Source organism: Geotrypetes seraphini, chromosome 5 (genome assembly GCF_902459505.1).
Source record: "Geotrypetes seraphini chromosome 5, aGeoSer1.1, whole genome shotgun sequence".
NCBI classification, from domain to species: domain Eukaryota; kingdom Metazoa; phylum Chordata; class Amphibia; order Gymnophiona; family Dermophiidae; genus Geotrypetes; species Geotrypetes seraphini.
Window position 1 is genome coordinate 92,130,765 of NC_047088.1, and position 19,300 is coordinate 92,150,064.

A 19,300-nucleotide genomic window follows, 5' to 3' on the forward strand; every position below is an offset into this window, starting at 1 on the left:
AATTGAGTCGACTGTTTCTCCAGTAGCACTATACGATGGGCAATTCTCCGAGTTCTAGCGGCCACGTAAGCAATCACCTCCCCGCGTAGTACCGCCTTGGCTGCGTCCCAAAATAATATGGGTTGATTTAAATGTTGAGCATTAAAGGAGCTGTATTCCTCCCATTTCCCAGATAGAAATTCCCTAAAATGAGGATCAGAATGCAAGTAGGAGGGAAATCTCCAGCCCGACCCAACACCCATCGATCCCCCCACTGCTACATCTATCCAAATCATATGATGGTCAGAGATTTCAAGGGGGCCTATGGTTGCCTCCGAAATCCAAGCAAATTTGTGTTCTGAGATCAAAGTGTAGTCAATTCTGGAAAATGTTCCATGAGCCCTGGATTGGTGCGTATAATCTCTGTCAGTGGGGTGAAGCAACCGCCAGGGATCCACCAGCCCCAAAGTCCGACACAGATAAGGAACACCCTTTGTCTGTCTCGCCTTCGTTGGCCCCAACCCTCCAGAGCGATCCACACCAGGATCCAGAACCTGATTCAAATCACCCACTAATATCAGCGGGTCTCCTGAAAACTGTAAACATATATTAACCAGATTTTGGAAGAAGGAGTGTTGGTATCCATTAGGGCCATATCCCACTAGTAACCGGAACGTCCCGCCCGGGCTTGTCACCCTCACCAGCAAATATCGACCATCAGTGTCACGCCTCAGGACCTGGACAGAGCATGGTAAACCCTTTCTGATCAGTATAGCCACCCCCGCCCTCTTCCCTGATGAGGATGCATAATATAGGTCCCCAACCCAACCTCTCTTCAGTTTTTGGTGTTCTGCGTCGGGAAGTCTAGTTTCCTGGAGGCAGGCTATATCAACCGAGTGATGTTTCAACTGTGACAAAATCTTTGTCCGCTTGGCAGGCGAGGTGATGCCTGATACATTCCAGGAAAGTATACGGAAATTCCTATCACCCATAACTCTCCCCACTGCTCAGATCAAAATCAAGAAACCATCCTATAGAGAGAGTCCAGGGGCGCCCAGCCTCACCCCAGGACTGCACAATCACACTCCATTCATACCATGCACAATATCCCAAAATGTACAAGAACCATAGAGAACACAGATAGAAAAACACAATTTGCCCTACAGGTACCGCTGCTGCCACCCAGGAATATCCCTCCCCCCGAAACCCCCCAACACTCCCCACTGCTCCCATCATGTGGGAGAAAGAAGAGTCACGGTAGATGTCCCTCCCAGGGCCACCCCGGCTAGCAAAAGGATATACTCAGGAAATTTTCCAAAACATGGTCTCCCTAGAAAAACGCTTAGGGACAATAACAATCATGCTATACTTGTCAGGCTCATAGAAGGCTCAAACCCCAGAGTCAAACCTGTCCTGAATCAGGCCGTTTAAGCAAGGCAATAAATTCAGCAGCCGCCTCAGATGATAGGAAGGTCTTCCAGACACCATTGTGAAGGATCCTCAATTGAGCCGGATAGTTGAACTGGAATCTGACTTTAAGCTCAGACAGTTGTGTGCAGAGGGAGTAAAATGGTCGTCTCCGTTCCTGTAGAGCCAGAGAAAAATCCTGGCTAATTCTGATCAGAGAGCCATCATACTTCAAGGCATCGCGTTTATTCCGATAGAGTTGCAACAGTTCCACCTTATGGCGAAAGTTGAGCACCTTCATGATGACAACACGTGGACGGGTCTCCAAGTCAGGACGACGGCACAAGCGGTGTGCCCTTTCAATACGGAGGGGCCCCAGAGAGGAGTGGAATGGCAATTCTTCCCTCAGCCATGTTTCTAGGACCCCCAGCAGGTCACGGTCAGGAATCGACTCTGGGACTCCCAGCAGGCGCAGGTTCGAGCGTCTGGAACGATTCTCCAGATCGTCCAGTTTTTCAGCCTGCGCCCGAACCTGCGCCCGCAACTCCCCCAAATCTGTGCTCTGTGTCACGGAGGTGTCTTCTAGAGTGGAGACCCGTTGCTCCAGCTCACTCGTTCGAGCCGCAGCCGCCGCCAGCAGAGTTTCCACGTTAGTAATTTGTGCCGTGATTATTTCCAGCTTCGGCCCCAAGACCTGCGCTAAGGCGTCCTTGATATCGCTTAGGGCGGTCTCAGTGAGATTCGAGACCGCCGTCGCGGGGCTTGCCGCCATTTTGTTCGCCCCGGGCCGCGCTCGATCACGATCTTTGCGGGCGGATTTGGGTTGCATGTGATCCATTGATCTGGTTAGATATTTTTCCATGCACCCAGATCGAGTTCAGGAGTCGAAACAGCGTGAAGGAGACTTCAAAAAATCGGCAATTATTGTCGTGGAAACAGGGTAGCCCCGGAGCGAGCAAGGATGCGTCCTTACACGCTCATGGCATCACGTGACCTTCCTAAAGTAGCTCTCTTAGCAGTTGATGCGGAGAAAGCTTTTGATCAGGTGGGTTGGGACTTTTTATGGCAAGTCATGGAGCGGACGGGGTGTGGGGATTTCTTTCTGGCTTGGGTGCAGGCATTCTACCGGTCACCGAGGGCGACTATTAGGGTGAATGGGGACTACACAGACTTTTTTTCAATTGAACGGGGTACACGTCAGGGGTGCCCTCTCTCTCCGCTTTTGTTTGCACTGTCTATTGAACCCTTAGCTATCCACATACGAGAACATCCGGACATGAGGGGTTTATGGATCGGGGCTCAGGAACATCGGCTCGCGTTATTTGCTGACGATGTTTTGTTATATGTGCGGGACCCTGAACTTTCCCTACCTATCTTGTTAGACATTTTTGCTGAATTTGGTTTGGTGTCCGGCTTTACGGTTAATCTGGATAAGTCGGAATTGTTGGGGATCACCTTGACTGCAGATGAAGAGAGGGGACTGTCGGGGAGATTCCCGTTTCGTTGGGCTTCTGGGGCGCTGAAATATTTGGGGATCTATATCTCTCGGGATTTGTCTCAGCTGTACACTTTGAATTATACCCCCATTATTAGACAAATCAAGGTGGACTTGCAGAGGTGGTCTGGGCTGTGGTTGTCTTGGTGGGGACGGATAGCGGTTATTAAAATGAATATTTTGCCTCGCTTATTATTTCTCTTTCAAACACTGCCTATACCGCTCCCGACTGTGGTGTTGAAAGAACTTCATGCTCTTTTCTTCCGGTTTATCTGGAAGGGGAAACCGCCTCGGATCTCTCGTCAGTGTCTGTGGCTGCCCCGTGAGTCTGGGGGACGAGCACTTCCCAATTTGTTCTGGTATTATAGGGCTGCACAATTACGAATTTTGTTGGATTGGGATATAGCGGAACAAAAGAGTGTAGTACAATTGGAACAGCAATTAATGGGTACCCGGGTTTTACGAACCCTGATTTGGTCCTCTTTACCTGCACGGGTGGTTTTTAGAACTTTGAGAAACCCTATTTTGACACACCTTTTGCGGATATGGTGGGAGACGCAGAAGAAATGGGGAGCAGGGCTGGTGCCTTCGCTGCTGGGGGCGTTGGGGGACGAACCATCTTTTCCGGCGGGTGGGGAGAGTTCGGTTTTTCAGCGCTGGGAGCGTCAGGGACTCCGGACGTTCTCGGATGTCCTTCATAGGGGGATCCTGGTGTCCTTTGAGGCTTTTCAGAAGAGTGCAGCTTTGCCTAAGGGGGATTTTTTAGCTTACTCCCAAACCCGACATTTTATTCAAACACAGGGCTGGTCTGGGGATTCGATTAGGACAAGGGCTCCCTTGGAACATCTGTGGCTTACACTTCGTAACCTGCCCAAACCCATTTCAGTTCTCTATCAATATTTTCGGGGCTCAGTTGTCTTTCACCCTAAATACAAAGGGCTTTGGGAACGGGACCTGGGGCGTTCTTTCTCAGAGAGGGAATGGACTCAACTATGTCTTGAGGTGGGTAAGGCATCCTCTTGTGTTCTTATACAGGAGAATGCCTACAAGGTGTTTACCAGGTGGTATTATACCCCAGCTAGGTTACATAAAATGTTTCCGAGTTCCTCTGCAATGTGTTGGAGGTGTGGGGGGGCAGTTGGCACCTTTTTGCATATTTGGTGGGACTGTCTTCCTTTACAAATCTTCTGGAAACATGTTGTTGGCTGTTTATCCCAATTGGTGCAAGTTGTGATCCCGTTGGTGCCAGTGGAATGTTTACTAGGCTTACATAATGTGGGTGAACACACTTGGCAAACTAAGCTCCGCAGGTGGGGATTGGCTGCAGCTAAATGTTTAATTGCTAAATCCTGGAAAAGATCTGAGGCACCTGTTATGTTAGAATGGTATTTGCAGTTTCATCAATTATGTACCATGGAACTTTCAATTGCTAAACGTCATGGGCACTACCTTTCATCTATCCGAACTTGGACTGTTATTATGGACAAGATTGATACTTTGGTTTAAGTTTACTGGGGCTGGGGGGTTTGGGGGGATTGTTGTTGTAGGGATAACTTCCTGAAGGAACAACAGGGAGGTGTCCACTTTGTATATTTCAGTTTATTTGGGAGGGGTGGGGGGATTTGTGATTCATTGCAGGGGATATCTGGTTGGCAATGATGTTTTCTTCTTGCTGTATTGTGAATTCAGAGCCTGTTGTCTTTTGTTCAATACTATGGAGTGCTTGAGCCTGGATATCCTTATTTTGCTTGTATAATACAAAACTTTTAATAAAGATTTTCAAGTTAAAAAAAAAAGAAAAGAAGAACAAAAGTTATTGCAATTAAGGATGATAAAGGATATACACATTCTCAAATTGGAAATATTTTAAATCAATTTCTAAATTTTTATAAAGATGTATATTCTTCTGAGCCTTATGATGATAGGGAAAAAGATGGATTAGAATTTTTGAAGTTACTTAATGGGCCGAAAATTCCTGAGCATATAAAAAAAAGTTTAGAAGAGCCTATATCATTAAAAGATTTGGAAACAGCGTTGAAGTCTCTTAGAGTTGGATCCACTCCAGGTGGTGATGGTTTTACGGTGGAGTTTCATAAATCATTTCAAAGTACCCTATTACCTCATTTATTAAATATATATCAGACTCAACTAACTAAGGGTTGCATCACAGGTACTATGGCAGAATCTTTATAGTTTTGCCAAAACCAAATAAAGATCCCACTTTGGTTTCAAATTACAGGCCTATCTCTTTGATTAATGTAGATGGAAAACTTTTAGTTAAGACATTGGCTTTATGCTTAGCTGCGGCTCTCCCTTATATCATTGATATGCACCAAACTGGGTTTGCTGTTAAGAGACATTCATCCAATAACACCAGATTGGCTTTTCATATGTTAAATTTAAGAAAAGCCATGAAAGATCCTGCTTTCTCTGCGTCTTTGAATGCAGAGAAAGCCTTCGATAGGGTGGAAAGGACCTTCATGTATCAAGCATTAAATTGGTTTGGTATAGGTTCAGGATTTATACAAATGATTCAAACATTGTATAGCTCCCCTGCTGCTAGATTGTATATTAATAATAATTTGCAGAGGGGTCCTTTATCTCCTTTGCTTTTTGATATTGTATTAGAACCCTTGTTATTAGCTATTCAGCAAGTGAAGGAGATACAGGGTATTCCTTATTCAGATCAGGAATTTAAGGTCTCTGCTTATGCAGATGATATTCTGCTTCATTTGAGATATCCAGAAACAACCATTCCATGCTTATTTGAATTGATAGAGAAATTTGGAAAATTTTCAGGATATAAGATAAACTGGAGCAAATCGGAAGTTCTTCCACTTAATGTGCATTGTACAAAGGGCTTGTTTGATTCATTCCCTTTGTTTGGAAGGAAGATGGATTAAAATATTTAGGTATTCATTTAAAAAAATACGCTGGAAGACACAATGAAAGCGAATGAAAAATTTTTTTTTTACAGAAGGTAACAGAAATGTGTGAGCAATGGAATCCTTTACATTTTTCTTGGTGGGGGGAGAGTTCAAACTATCAAAATGATGATATTGCCTGTAGTTTGTTATCAAACAGGTATGATACCAGTTTTTTTCAGGGGTCCTTTTATAAAAAATTTAAATCGTATTATTACAAAATTTATTTGGCTGGGTAAAATTCCTAGAATTACTTTAGTATCTCTACAAAAGCCAATTACAGAGGGTGGGGTAAATTTTCCCAATTTTTATAGGTATCATCAAGCCTATATTTTGCGCCAGGGTATGTATTGTCAATGAGCTCTGGGGGGACCCAACACCCAGACTGGTTGTGGTTGGAATGGTGACTCATGTTTCCTCTGCGTTTATGTCATGTTCTCAGTATCAAAATGTCTAAATTATATAAAGAAAATAGAATATTAATGGATACATGGAAAACCTTACGATATGTCAGTAATTTAACATCTATTCCAATATATAAATCGACAAATCAAACTATATGGCTAAACTCCAATATTCAAATCGGCGGATTTAAGGTCATTTGGAAGCATTGGATGATAGTAGGTATACGTATTTTGGACAATGTTAATTCTAATGGTAAACTGCTTGATTTTTCACAGTTGCAACATAAATATGGTCTTAATAAATCACAAAGTTTCAGATGGTTGCAACTGAAGCAGGCTATTCAGGCAGGGTTCCCTGAATGGAAAAATCTTAACAGTCAATATAGTCTGGAATTTTTATGCTTTCAGGTAGACTTCCTGGGACACCAGGCCGTGCAGTGGTATAAATTGATAAATGGATTTGTAAAAAAGAAGCCTAAAACTGGTCTTAGAGATATTTGGAGCATTGAGATTAAGCATCAAATTTCTGCATCTCAATGGCCACAAATTTGGTCTTGGAGGATGAGATGTACAGTGTCCGCATCTATGAGACATAACAAGTAATATAGTAGATGACGGCAGATAAAGACCCGAATGGTCCATCCAGTCTGCCCAACCTGATTCAATTAAAATTTTTTTTTTTTTCTTCTTAGCTATTTCTGGGCAAGAATCCAAAGTTTTACCTGTTACTGTGCTTGGGTTCCAACTGCCGAAATCTCTGTTAAGACTTACTCCAGCCCATCTACACCCTCCCAGCCATTGAAGCCCTCCCCAGCCCATCCTCTACCAAACGGCCATACACAGACACAGACTGTGCAAGTCTGCCCAGTACTGGCCTAGTTCAATATTTAATACTAGTATTTTAGCCCGTTACATTAACGGGTGCTAGAATATATGCCTGTCTGTCTGTCTTTATTTCTGTCTCTCTCTCTCTCTGTCCTGCTGTCTCTCTCCCTGGCCCCCTTTGTCTGTCTGTCTTTCTGTGTCTCTTCCTGTCCCTGTGTCTTTCTTCTTTTCTTTTTGTCTCCCTTCCTCCCCCTGGTGGTAGAATATATGTCTGTCTTTCTTTCTGTTTCTCTCCATACCCCTGTCTTTTTCTTTCTGTCTCTCTTCCTCCCGCTGTCTTTCTTTCTGTGTCTCTCCCTCCCTGGCCCCCTTTGTCTGTCTGTCTTTCTGTCTCTCTCCCGGCCCCTGTGTCTTTCTTCCTATCTCCTTCCCTACTTCCCTGTCCAGCAGCCGCAGCATTCCCTCTCTCTCTATTTACCGCGAGAGGAGCCTGCACGGACCTAACAGCCCGAGCCCCCAGCAGTGTAACTTCCCGGCGGCTCCTCTCATGATCGCCGCCTTCTCCGACGCAGGAGCGGCTCTTGAGAGGAGCCGCTGCAACGTCTTTGAGAAGTTGAAAAAAACTTTGGCCCGTCTCCGTGCTCGGCCGCGGCGGGCTACAGTTGCCGCGGCCTGCAACCGCCGACAGCCGCGGCGGCTGACATCCACCTTGCCGTATTTTATTTTTTAGTTGAAAGACGCGGCGGTGGCTCCTCTCATGATCCCCCACCTGCGTCGAAAGTCCAACGCAGGCGGGGATCGTGAGAGTAGTCACCGCTGCGTCTTTCAAAGAACCGGAAGCCGCGCATGCGCACTTCCTATGGGTCGCTACAGCTCACGGAAAACGGACCCAAGCGATGGGAGTGCGCATGCGTGGCCTAGTGTTTTATTATATTAGATTATTTTCTGATTCTAAATCTTCTGTGTTCATCCCACGCTTCTTTGAACTCAGTCACAGTTTTACTCTCCACCACCTCTCTCGGGAGCGCATTCCAGGCATTCACTACCCTCTCCGTAAGGTAGAATTTCCTAACATTGCCCCTGAATCTACCACCCCTCAGCCTCAAATTATGTCCTCTGGTTTTACCATTTTCCTTTCTCTGGAAACTTGGTTTTTTCTCTGGAAACTTGGTTTTTTCTCCTACATAGAGCGTTTTGGACCCCAGTTCAATTACAAAAGTTAAATAGCTCTAAGTCTAATAGATGCTGGCATTGTCATCTTGAAGCAGGGACTCTAGATCACTTATTGTTCTATTATCCATTTATCTTGGCCTTTTGGAAATCAATTTGGGGCCAAATAAATTGTTTATTGGAAAATCCTGTGGCATTATCGTATGATATGATTTTATTTGGTATGTCAATGAGAACAAAGAGCCGAATTTCATCTAAAAATAACAGGCTTTTATTGATTATGATAGGGGTCGCCATACAACATATCACAAGTAATTGGAAGAATTGGAGTAGATTCAATTACAGTTTTTGGTGGACCTCGTTATGTCACATTTATAAAATGGAAAGAACAATAGCCATACAAAAAGGAAACTATAATAAATTTAAAGAGATTTGGGGGCCATTGACAAATTATTATAATGAATAGATACCATTTTTCCATTATAAGCACAATTGCAAATGAGGGGGTGGGGTGGGGGGATTCTGAAGTTTATTAAATGTTTAAATCAGTAGGAAAGATTATTTTAAATGATATATTTGATTGCATATGTTATGGTAGGGGTGGGAAAGAAGGGGTTAAATTTTATGTATTAATGTTGAATATGATAGAATTTCAAATGTTAATTATTGATACACTTGATGTAAGATGTTAAAATGAATAAAGAATTAAAAAAATAATAATAATAGTACTAATTGTAATGCAATTTCTTCCATCCATTTTTCATATACACACAATATAATCTTATTAATACCATAATAGTAACCACAACATTAAAAAAAACACAAAGCACAATGTACACAGAGAAAATGTTAGCATTTATATTGTGGGGGTGGATCCAAAGAGGTCAAGGCAGATGTCTTTAAAATATGCAATGTCACCTCAGTAACAACTAGAGAAAAATAGACAAATATAGTGCAAAATATAGACAGTAGATATAAATTCTCAAAACTAACACATTTCAATCACTAAATTGAAAATAAAGCACAGTTACTTACCGTAACAGGTGTTATCCAGGGACAGCAGGCAGATATTCTTGACTGATGGGTGACGGCACCGACGGAGCCCCGGTACGGACACTTTTAGAGTGATTGCACTCTAAGAACTTGGAAAGTTCTGGATACCGCACCGCGCATGCGCGAGTGCCTTCCCGCCCGACCCCGGCGCGCGGTCCCTCAGTTAGTATAAGCCAGCTAAGAAGCCAACCCGGGGAGGTGGGTGGGACGCAAGAATATCTGCCTGCTGTCCCTGGATAACACCTGTTACGGTAAGTAACTGTGCTTTATCCCAGGACAAGCAGGCAGCTATTCTTGACTGATGGGTGACCTCCAAGCTAACAAAAAGAGGGATGGTGGGAAGGTTGGCCATTAGGAAAACAAATTTTGCAAAACAGATTGGCCGAAGTGACCATCCCGTCTGGAGAATGTATCCAGACAATAATGTGATGTAAAAGTGTGAACTGAGGACCAAGTAGCAGCTTTGCAGATTTCCTCAATAGGCGTGGAGCGGAGGAAAGCTACAGATGCTGCCATAGCTCTAACTCTATGGGCCGTGACAGAACCTTCCAGTGCCAGTCCGGATTGAGAATAGCAGAATGAAATGCACGCTGCGAGCCAATTAGACAGCGTACGTTTAGAAACAGGGCGTCCCAACTTATTAGGATCAAAAGATAAGAAAAGTTGGGGCGAAGATCTGTGGGGTTTAGTACGGTCTAAATAGTAAGCTAAAGCCCTCTTACAGTCCAAAGTATGAAGAGCCTGTTCACCAGAGTGAGTGTGAGGTCTTGGAAAGAAAACAGGCAGTACAATAGATTGGTTGAGATGGAATTCAGAGACAACCTTTGGGAGAAACTTTGGATGTGTACGCATAACCACCTTATCGTGATGAAAGACTGTAAAAGGTGGGTCAGAAACCAGTGCATGGAGCTCACTGACCCTCCTGGCAGAGGTGATAGCAATGAGGAAAAGTACCTTCCAAGTGAGAAACTTGAAAGCGGCAGTAGCTAAGGGTTCAAAAGGAGGCTTCATCAAAGCAGAGAGAACCACATTAAGATCCCAGACCACAGGAGGTGCTTTTAGAGGTGGTTTTACATTAAAAAGACCTCGCATGAATCTAGAGACTAGGGGATGAGCTGAAAGGAGTTTTCCCTGGATGGGCTCATGAAATGCAGCAATAGCACTGAGATGGACTCTGATGGAGGTAGTTTTGAGACCAGAGTTAGACAAAGAAAGTAGATAGTCCAATAGGGTCTCCACTGCAAGGGACGTGGGATCATGATGATGAAGAAGACACCAGGAAGAAAACCGTGTCCACTTCTGATGGTAACATTGCAGAGTGGTTGGTTTCCTGGAAGCATCCAGAATAGAACGAACGGGCTGAGACAGAAGAGAATGCTGTGAAGTCAGCCCGAGAGATACCAAGCTGTCAGGTGCAGAGACTGGAGGTTGGGATGTAGAAGAGTCTCCTGTTGTTGCGTAAGCAGAGAAGGAAACAGTGGAAGCAGAAAAGGTTCCCTGGAACTGAGTTGAAGTAGAAGGGAGAACCAATGCTGTCTGGGCCACCTTGGGGCAATCAGAATCATGGTGGCTCCTTCCCTCTTGAGCTTGAACAATGTTCGTAACATGAGAGGCAGAGGAGGAAAGGCATACAGGAACAGATTGGACCAATCGAGGAGAAATGCATCCGCTGCCAGACGGTGAGGAGTGTATAGTCTGGAGCAGAAGAGAGGCAGCTGGTAATTTTGAGGAGCTGCGAAAAGGTCGATCTGAGGAGTGCCCCACTGAGCAAAGATGGACTGTAGAGTTAAGGGATCGAGTGTCCACTCGTGAGGTTGGAGAATTCTGCTCAGCTTGTCCGCTAAGTAATTCTGCTCTCCCTGAATGTAAATCGCTTTCAGAAAGAGATGGTGATCTGTGGCCCAAGTCCAAATCTTCTGGGCTTCCTGGCACAAGAGGCGAGAGCCTGTCCCACCCTGTTTGTTGATGTAGTACATGGCCACTTGATTGTCTGTGCACAACAGAAGGACCTGAGGATAGAGAAGATGTTGGAAAGCCTTGAGGGCATAAAACATCGCTCTGAGTTCTAGGAAATTGATGTGATGTGTCATTTCCTGCACTGTCCAAAGACCTTGAGTTTGGAATTCGTTCAAATGAGCTCCCCAGGCATAAGGGGAGGCATCTGTGGTGATGATCAGTTGATGAGGAGGTAGATGGAATAGAAGACCTCTGGAGAGATTTGAGGATATCAACCACCATTGTAGAGACTGACGAAGAGATGATGTCACAGATATGTGCCGTGAGCAAGGATCCGTCGCTTGTGACCACTGGGTAGCAAGGGTCCACTGAGGAATGCGCAGGTGAAGACGTGCGAGGGGGGTGACATGGACTGTGGATGCCATGTGACCCAAGAGTATCATCATTTGTTTGGCAGAGATGGAACGTTGTGGAAGTACCTGCTGACACAGAGATTGGAGAGTTTGAAGACGGTTGGACGGTAGGAATGCTCTCATGAGGACTGTGTCCAGCACCGCTCCAATGAATTGAAGCCGTTGAGTGGGGAGGAGATGAGATTTGGGAAAATTGATCTCGAACCCCAGAAGCTGTAAGAACAAGATGGTTTGATTGGTGGCCAGGAGAACTGTTTGAGATGAATTGGCCTTTATCAACCAATCGTCCAGGTAAGGAAACACCTGAAGGTGATGGGAGCGTAGGTAAGCAGCTACCACAATTAGACACTTGGTGAATACTCGTGGAGATGAGGCAAGACCGAAGGGGAGAACTTTGTACTGGTAATGACAGTTGTTGATCATGAAGCGGAGGTATTGCCTGGAGGCTAGATGGATTGGAATATGAGTGTATGCCTCTTTGAGGTCGAGGGAACATAGCCAGTCGTCTTGATTGAGAAGAGGGTAAAGAGTGGCCAGAGAGAGCATCTTGAATTTTTCCTTGACCAAACATTTGTTGAGATCTCGAAGATCTAAGATGGGTCTGAGATCTCCTGTCTTCTTTGGAACCAGAAAATAACGGGAGTAAAACCCCTGCCCCTTCTGGTCCAGAGGAACCTCTTCGATAGCGTTTAGAAGAAGAAGAGATTGAACCTCTTGAATAAGGAGAGAAGCCTGGGGAGTGTTCAAAGCAGACTCTCTTGGCAGACTTTGAGATGGAAGTGTTTGAAAGTTGAGAGAGTAGCCGTGGCGGATGATGTTGAGAACCCATTGATCGGATGTTATGTTCTCCCAACGGCTGAGATAATAAGTGTAAAAGGGGGGTTTACGCGAGCGGGAAGGCGTGAAAAAATCTCTTCAACGGCCGTTGAAGTGAACGCGTCTTCTTAGCTCCGCGGAAACTAGAAAACTGAGGGACCGCGCGCCGGGGTCGGGCGGGAAGGCACTCGCGCATGCGCGGTGCGGTATCCAGAACTTTCCAAGTTCTTAGAGTGCAATCACTCTAAAAGTGTCCGTACCGGGGCTCCGTCGGTGCCGTCACCCATCAGTCAAGAATAGCTGCCTGCTTGTCCTGGGATAAAACCATTTTCCAACCTTTGTTGTCTGGTGATTTCATGAGTCTCTGGTTGCATTTCAAATATTTCTTTCTTTCTGCCTCCTGCACGCTTCCTCTCCTCTGTACCTCATTCCCTTCCCCAATCAACATATCTCTGTCCCTCCACGAGTCCAACTTTTTTTCCTCTCTCCTCTGCCCCAATTGGCAACATGTCTCCCTCTCTCTGTCCTTCTCTCGTTCCCTGCAAAGGGAATAGGGAAAGATAGAACCAGGGTGCATCACTTCCACTCCCTCTACTGTCACATCCAACATGTCTCCCTCTCATCCCCCAGATCATGTGCAGCATTTTTCACCATTGCCCATCAGCCCCATGACTATTTCTCCTTCTATCATCCCCTCTCCAGCACAATGCCACATTTCTCCCTCCATCACTATGTCCAACATTCCTCCCCCTTGCATCCCCTTCAATCTGTCTCTTCTCCACCACCATATCCAACATTTATCCCTCTCATCCCTTTCTACCTCTTTGTTTACTCCTGGCAGAATTCTGTGCTTCTCTCCATCACTTCATTCTGCTAATGGATCCAACATCTCCCTCCTTCTCCCCTTCCATCTCATCTACTCCCATGTCCAATACCTCTCTCTCTCTCTCCCTTCCTTGTGCCCTGTGTCAAATCTCTCTATCCCCCTCCATGCACCACCTCTCCCCTTCCTCTCCTCCATTATTTACAATTTTATCTACTCCCCCATCTTTCCTTTTTCTCCCCCTCCCCTCTCCTCCCCCTGTGCCACCAGATTATCTTCCTCTTACCTCTTCCCTCCCCCCTGTGTCATTAGATATCTTTCCTCTTCTTCCCTATACTCCAAGGCTTGCTTCTTCGAGTCGCGGTATTGGCAGTGACTCTCACATGCTGCCTGCCGCTAACCCCCTCTGCTGTGAAGAGACTGCTGATTCAGCGGCAGGCAGTATGTGGGAATTTCTGCCAATACCATGATGAGATTTGATGCCGATTCGCACCTACCCCCCCCACCCCCCGACATAAACAGCAGCAGTAACCTGCCTGACAGGGCTTCCCTCTGCCGCATCATCAGTGATGCCATTAGTGATGTGGCAGAGGGAAGGTCCCAGCAGGTAGGTCAGGAGCAGCACTGCTGCTGCTGCTTTGATCCGAAGGAAATGAATCCATTCAAAGTGAACTGATGAATCAATTCAAATGAATCAGGCAACACTACTGCGTACCCCTAAGGGGTTGAGAAAGCAATGTTACTTACCGTAACAGTTGTTATCCAGGGACAGCAGGCAGCTATTCTCACTAGTGGGTGATGTCATCCGACAGAGCCCCGATACGGACATCTTGCAAGCATGTCTTGCTTGAAGAAACTCTGAAGTTTCGAGATGCCCGCACCGCGCATGCGCCAGTGCCTTCCCGCCCGATGTACCGGGCGTGTCTCCTCAGTTCAGGTAGCTAGCCTGAGAAGCCAACCCAGGGGAGGTGGGTGGGACGTGAGAATAGCTGCCTGCTGTCCCTGGATAACAACTGTTACGGTAAGTAACATTGCTTTATCCCAGGACAAGCAGGCAGGTATTCTCACTAGTGGGTGACCTCCAAGCTAACCCCAATGGGATGGTGGGAGAGTTGGCAATTTTAAGAGAACAAATTTTGTAACACTGTTTGGCCAAACTGTCCATCCCGTCTGGAGAAAGTATCCAGACAATAATGAGAGGTGAATGTATGAACCGAGGACCAAGTGGCAGCCTTACAAATCTCCTCAATCGGTGTCGATCTGAGGAAGGCTACAGAGGCTGCCATTGCTCTGACCCTATGGGCTGTGACTTTACAGGGAAGGGATAATCCAGCCTGGGCATTGCAGGAAGAGATACAAGCCGCCATCCAGTTAGAGATGGTGCGCTTCGATACAGGTCGTCCCAACTTGTTTGGATCAAAGGAGACGAAAAGTTGAGGAGCATTTCTGTGAGGCTTTGTGCGATCCAAGTAGAAAGCCAGAGCACGTTTACAGTCCAGAGTGTGCAAAGCAGATTCCCCAGGATGAGAATGAGGCTTTGGAAAAAATACTGGAAGCACGATGGATTGGTTGATGTGAAATTCAGAGACCACTTTAGGTAAGAATTTTGGATGAGTACGGAGAACCACCTTGTCATGATGGAATACAGTGAAGGGTGGATCTGCCACTAAGGCCTGAAGCTCACTGACTCGGCGAGCTGACGTGAGGGCCACCAGAAAAACCACCTTCCAGGTGAGATACTTAAGAGGAGCCGTGTTGAGAGGCTCAAACGGAGGCTTCATAAGATGAGACAGGACAACATTGAGATCCCAAACCACAGGAGGAGGTTTGATAGGAGGGTTGACATGAAAAAGTCCTTTCATAAATTTGGAAACCACAGGATGAGCAGACAAAGGTTTCCCCTGTAGAGGCTGATGGAAAGCCGCAATAGCACTCAGGTGAACTCGTATAGAGGTAGACTTGAGACCAGACTGGGACAGGTGTAGAAGATAGTCCAATACAGAAGATAGGGAAGCTTTCTGAGGTTCCGTAGCATTGGAAAAACACCAGGAAGAGAATCTAGTCCATTTTTGGGAATAGCATTGTCGAGTAGCAGGCTTCCTGGAAGCCTCCAAGACCTCCCTCACTGCTTGAGAGAAATGGTGAGGAGTTATGTTGAAAGGAACCAAGCTGTCAGGTGAAGAGACTGCAGGTTGGGATGAAGTAGTGAACCTTGATGTTGAGTAAGTAGTGAAGGAAACACTGGAAGAAGTACTGGCTCCCTGCTGCTGAGTTGAAGTAGAAGGGAGTACCAAGGTTGTCTGGGCCACCGGGGAGCAATCAGAATCATGGCGGCATGGTCTGATCTCAACTTGACCAGAGTCTTCTGAATGAGAGGAAAGGGAGGAAACGCATATAGGAAGCGATTCCCCCACTCCAGTAGAAAGGCATCTGCCTCGAGGCGGAGAGGAGTGTAGATCCTGGAGCAAAACTGAGGCAGTTTGAAGTTGTGGGGGGCTGCAAAGAGGTCTATCTGAGGCGTTCCCCACTGAGCGAAGATCAGGAAGGGAAGCCCTTCTGGAAGCTTCCGCTGCCCTCCGCCGATCCCCCTCGTCGAGCAGCGAGATCGAACGGCGAGGGGGAGGGGGAGGGGGCGGACCGCCCCCTGAACCCGGTGCCCGGACCTCACCCTGAATGTTGGCGATAAGCCGGGGCCCCATAGTGTGCATAAGCTCGACAAACTGAGCTTCTAGCAGGGATCGAAGCGAAGCCGATATGGAGGGATCCGCACCGAAAGGGGGTCCTCCTGCACGGTCTTCGCGCTCCTTCGCGGCCAAGTGCTTCTGCTTGGTAGCTTTGGGCACCTTGATGACCACGGGAGGGACTGTGGAAGGCGGTACCTGAACCGAGGAGACGGAGGCAGGCGCCGCAGCTGAACTTGAAGCTGTAGTCGGTGTAAACGATGCTGGCTTCACGATGCTGGATGCGGGAGTCGTCGATGCAGGTTTCGAGCGGACCGGCGAAACCTCAGCAGATGTAGAAGCAGACAAATCCTTGGCAGTCTCCATCTTGAACATCGACTCCCAAAGCAAGCAACGCCTCTTAAACGAGCGCGCAGTGAGCGTGGAACAAGGCCTGCACGATTTCGGAACGTGGTCCGGACCAAGACACTGCAGGCAGCGTCGATGCGGGTCCGTCAACGAAATCGCACGTTGGCACTTGCTGCACTTTTTAAAACCGGTGATTGGCCGTGACATAGGCCGGAAAATCGACGCTGCAAGGTCGAAAGCGGTAGGCCGCAGCCACGAGGCTGGGCCGGCCGAACCGCCGGAAGAAATAATTTTTAAACTTTTTTTTTTTTTTTTAAAAGAAAGTAAATTGAAAGAAATTCAAAGAAATAAATCAAAACGCGGGTAAGAGAAGGCAAAGAAAAACTGAAATTCAGTCAGCGCAGATTGAAGATAACTTCTCAGCTCCGCGGAAAGAAAAGAACTGAGGAGACACGCCCGGTACATCGGGCGGGAAGGCACTGGCGCATGCGCGGTGCGGGCATCTCGAAACTTCTGAGTTTCTTCAAGCAAGACATGCTTGCAAGATGTCCGTATCGGGGCTCTGTCGGATGACATCACCCACTGGTGAGAATACCTGCCTGCTTGTCCTGGTATAAACACTGTTGTATAATATGTCTAACATAAGAATAGTCTGTGGCTCCCCTGTCCATCAATCACAGCTCCCCAGGGAGCTGCGGCTCAGTTTGGGAACCGCTGATTTAGAGAATAAATTCTGTTTCCCCAGGTCAAATTTGAAATTTTGTGTGTGTTTTATAAATCTGCCTTACAGAAGATAATACTGATTGTATAGAAATAGTACTTCAAATTTTGATTAGCAGAATTGTATAAGGTATCTCCAATGAAAGCCAATAACTTGCAAAATGCCATCAAATTATTTCTAGAAACATTTTCTTTCCCTAATTGTAACACTAGAGCCCATGAGACTCCAGAGAAGAAAAAAGAAAGGGAAGAGAGACTAGCAGCAAAGTTACAACCCTTCCCTTGGTAACTCAGCATACCTGTGCTTCAATCTTCTGATGGGGTTTGATGGAACCTGGCTTACACATCACCATTCCTCTGCGCACATCCTCCCTTTTCAAGCCTCGGACTAGTGCTCCAAGATTATCACCAGCCTCTGCCCGCTCTAAGCTCTGGTGAAACATCTCAATGCCTGTGGATCAACAACCAGATGCATGTAATATGATATAGCACTAAGGTACCCCAGAGCACTCTTGAGGCATGTACTACTACTTATTTCTATAGCGCTGTTAAGATATACATAGTGCTATACATTAAAATATTCAAGAGACAGTTCCTGCTCAGTAGAATTTACAAATCTAATAAATGGACAAACAGGACAAGTAGGGGGGTGAGGGAGTTTCTCCAAAAAGCTCTAAAATAAGTTACACTGAGTAGCACCCTAAAGATCTCTACATCCATCCTGGTCACCTGATTAACCAGTAGACTCTCCAGGAATCCAAGTTTTTGTTTTCCACTTACTGATCTAAACATTTAAAATGACAAAATGCCCAAAAGTATTTCTGTTACGTCCCTCCCAGATTCAGTACGCTACCTTCCCGCAATCCAGGAGTTATAGAAATCCAAACTATTTTCTGGGCACTTTCTCCTCCTACCTCAGAGAGAGAAATGTAGTTTCAATTTCTGAAAGCAATCCATGCAGTATTTTGGACTTGCTCTGCATCTTTTTCTTATTTTTTCACTTAAAGTTTATCTTTTTGATGGCTTAAGTGCCTTGAGACCCCTTTACGGTGGTCCTCTGTCGGAGGAAAGTATGCAGTCCTGCATAGCCAGACTGCTGCTTCACTGAGAAACTTCGGTGGATCTGTGGAGACAGTCTGCTGTGAGCCACCCTTTCTGGGATCGGGGTCTATTCCCCTGGGAACTCACTTGCCTCTAACCTTGTCAGGGGTTTAAGCGCAGGCTGTATGCATCCTGAATAAAAACCCTCCAGTTTTAAGGGTGCAGGCTGTGTTTCCTGCCCCTGCTCGCCTGGAGAGGATCCATGAGGGTGGAGGTTAGTCGGTGTCCGTCTGACTGGCAGTCCAAAAATCTTCAAGTCTGGTCATTTTGGAGCTATTCTGAGGCAGAAAATCCTTTTCCTCCATTCAGCTGCAGTGAAACGAGCTGGCAGGCACTTCAGACACTAAGTACACTTCCATTATTTCCTATGGGAACTTCAGGATGGTCTATGAAACTCTCTAAAACTTATTTTTCAGAGTTTCTGAGGGTTCAGATTAGAGAATGACATGGGGACAAATTTTCCAATCCCGTCCCCACGAGTTCTTTTCCTTTCCCTGCCCCATTCCTGCAAGCTACATCCTCATCTGCACAAGCCTCAAACACTTTAAAATCATATGTTTGAGGCTTGTGCGGTTAAGGCTGAGCTTACTGGAATGGGGCAGGGACAACGATAAAACTCATAGGGAAAGGGGGACGGGGACAAATTTGTCTCCATGTCATTCTCTAGTTCAGGTCTCCCACTTTCCCAAGTTGCTATTTGTGGGGACCACTCCATTCTCATCATCAGTGGTGTTGGTTGATCAATCCTTTGAAGCTTCAGGCAATCTGCATGGTGTTACTTGTTTCCAGCCCACTCTGGATGGAACAGCAGTAGAAGTGGGTGTATATAATTCATCAAGGGGGCACAAGAAGCTCTCCCTTGAGCCTCGCAACTGTTTTGCTGGGCAGTTATGTCTTCTGTCTCTCTCGGCAGCGCACGTGGCAGTAATCAACAGACTCTCAGCCGACAAGTCCTGGACCCAGGAGAATGATGCCTCTTGCTGACAGTGTTTCCATCTGATCATACAGTGCTGGAGTCAGCCCCAGATGTTTGATGGTATCAGTAGAGAACTTGAGGGACAGGTGCTTCTTCAGTCAATGAACAGAGCGTGGACACATAAGGATGGACCCCTTGATTCAGCCCTGGCCAGCTCACAAGCTCCTTTATATGTCCACACCCTCAATGGCTTCCGGTTGATCGGGTCA

General features: G+C 46.3%; 1 protein-coding gene across 1 annotated transcript in view; it reads right to left on the reverse strand.

The window, feature by feature from the left end:
* The window catches only part of TUFM (Tu translation elongation factor, mitochondrial), a 161,359-nt gene that overhangs the window by 24,858 nt on the left and 117,201 nt on the right, over nucleotides 1-19,300 (reverse strand). Inside the window, exon 9 of the mRNA XM_033945392.1 lies at nucleotides 17,314-17,465. Within this exon, the coding sequence (XP_033801283.1) occupies nucleotides 17,314-17,465 (152 nt within the window). The remainder of the gene's footprint in view (nucleotides 1-17,313; nucleotides 17,466-19,300) is intronic.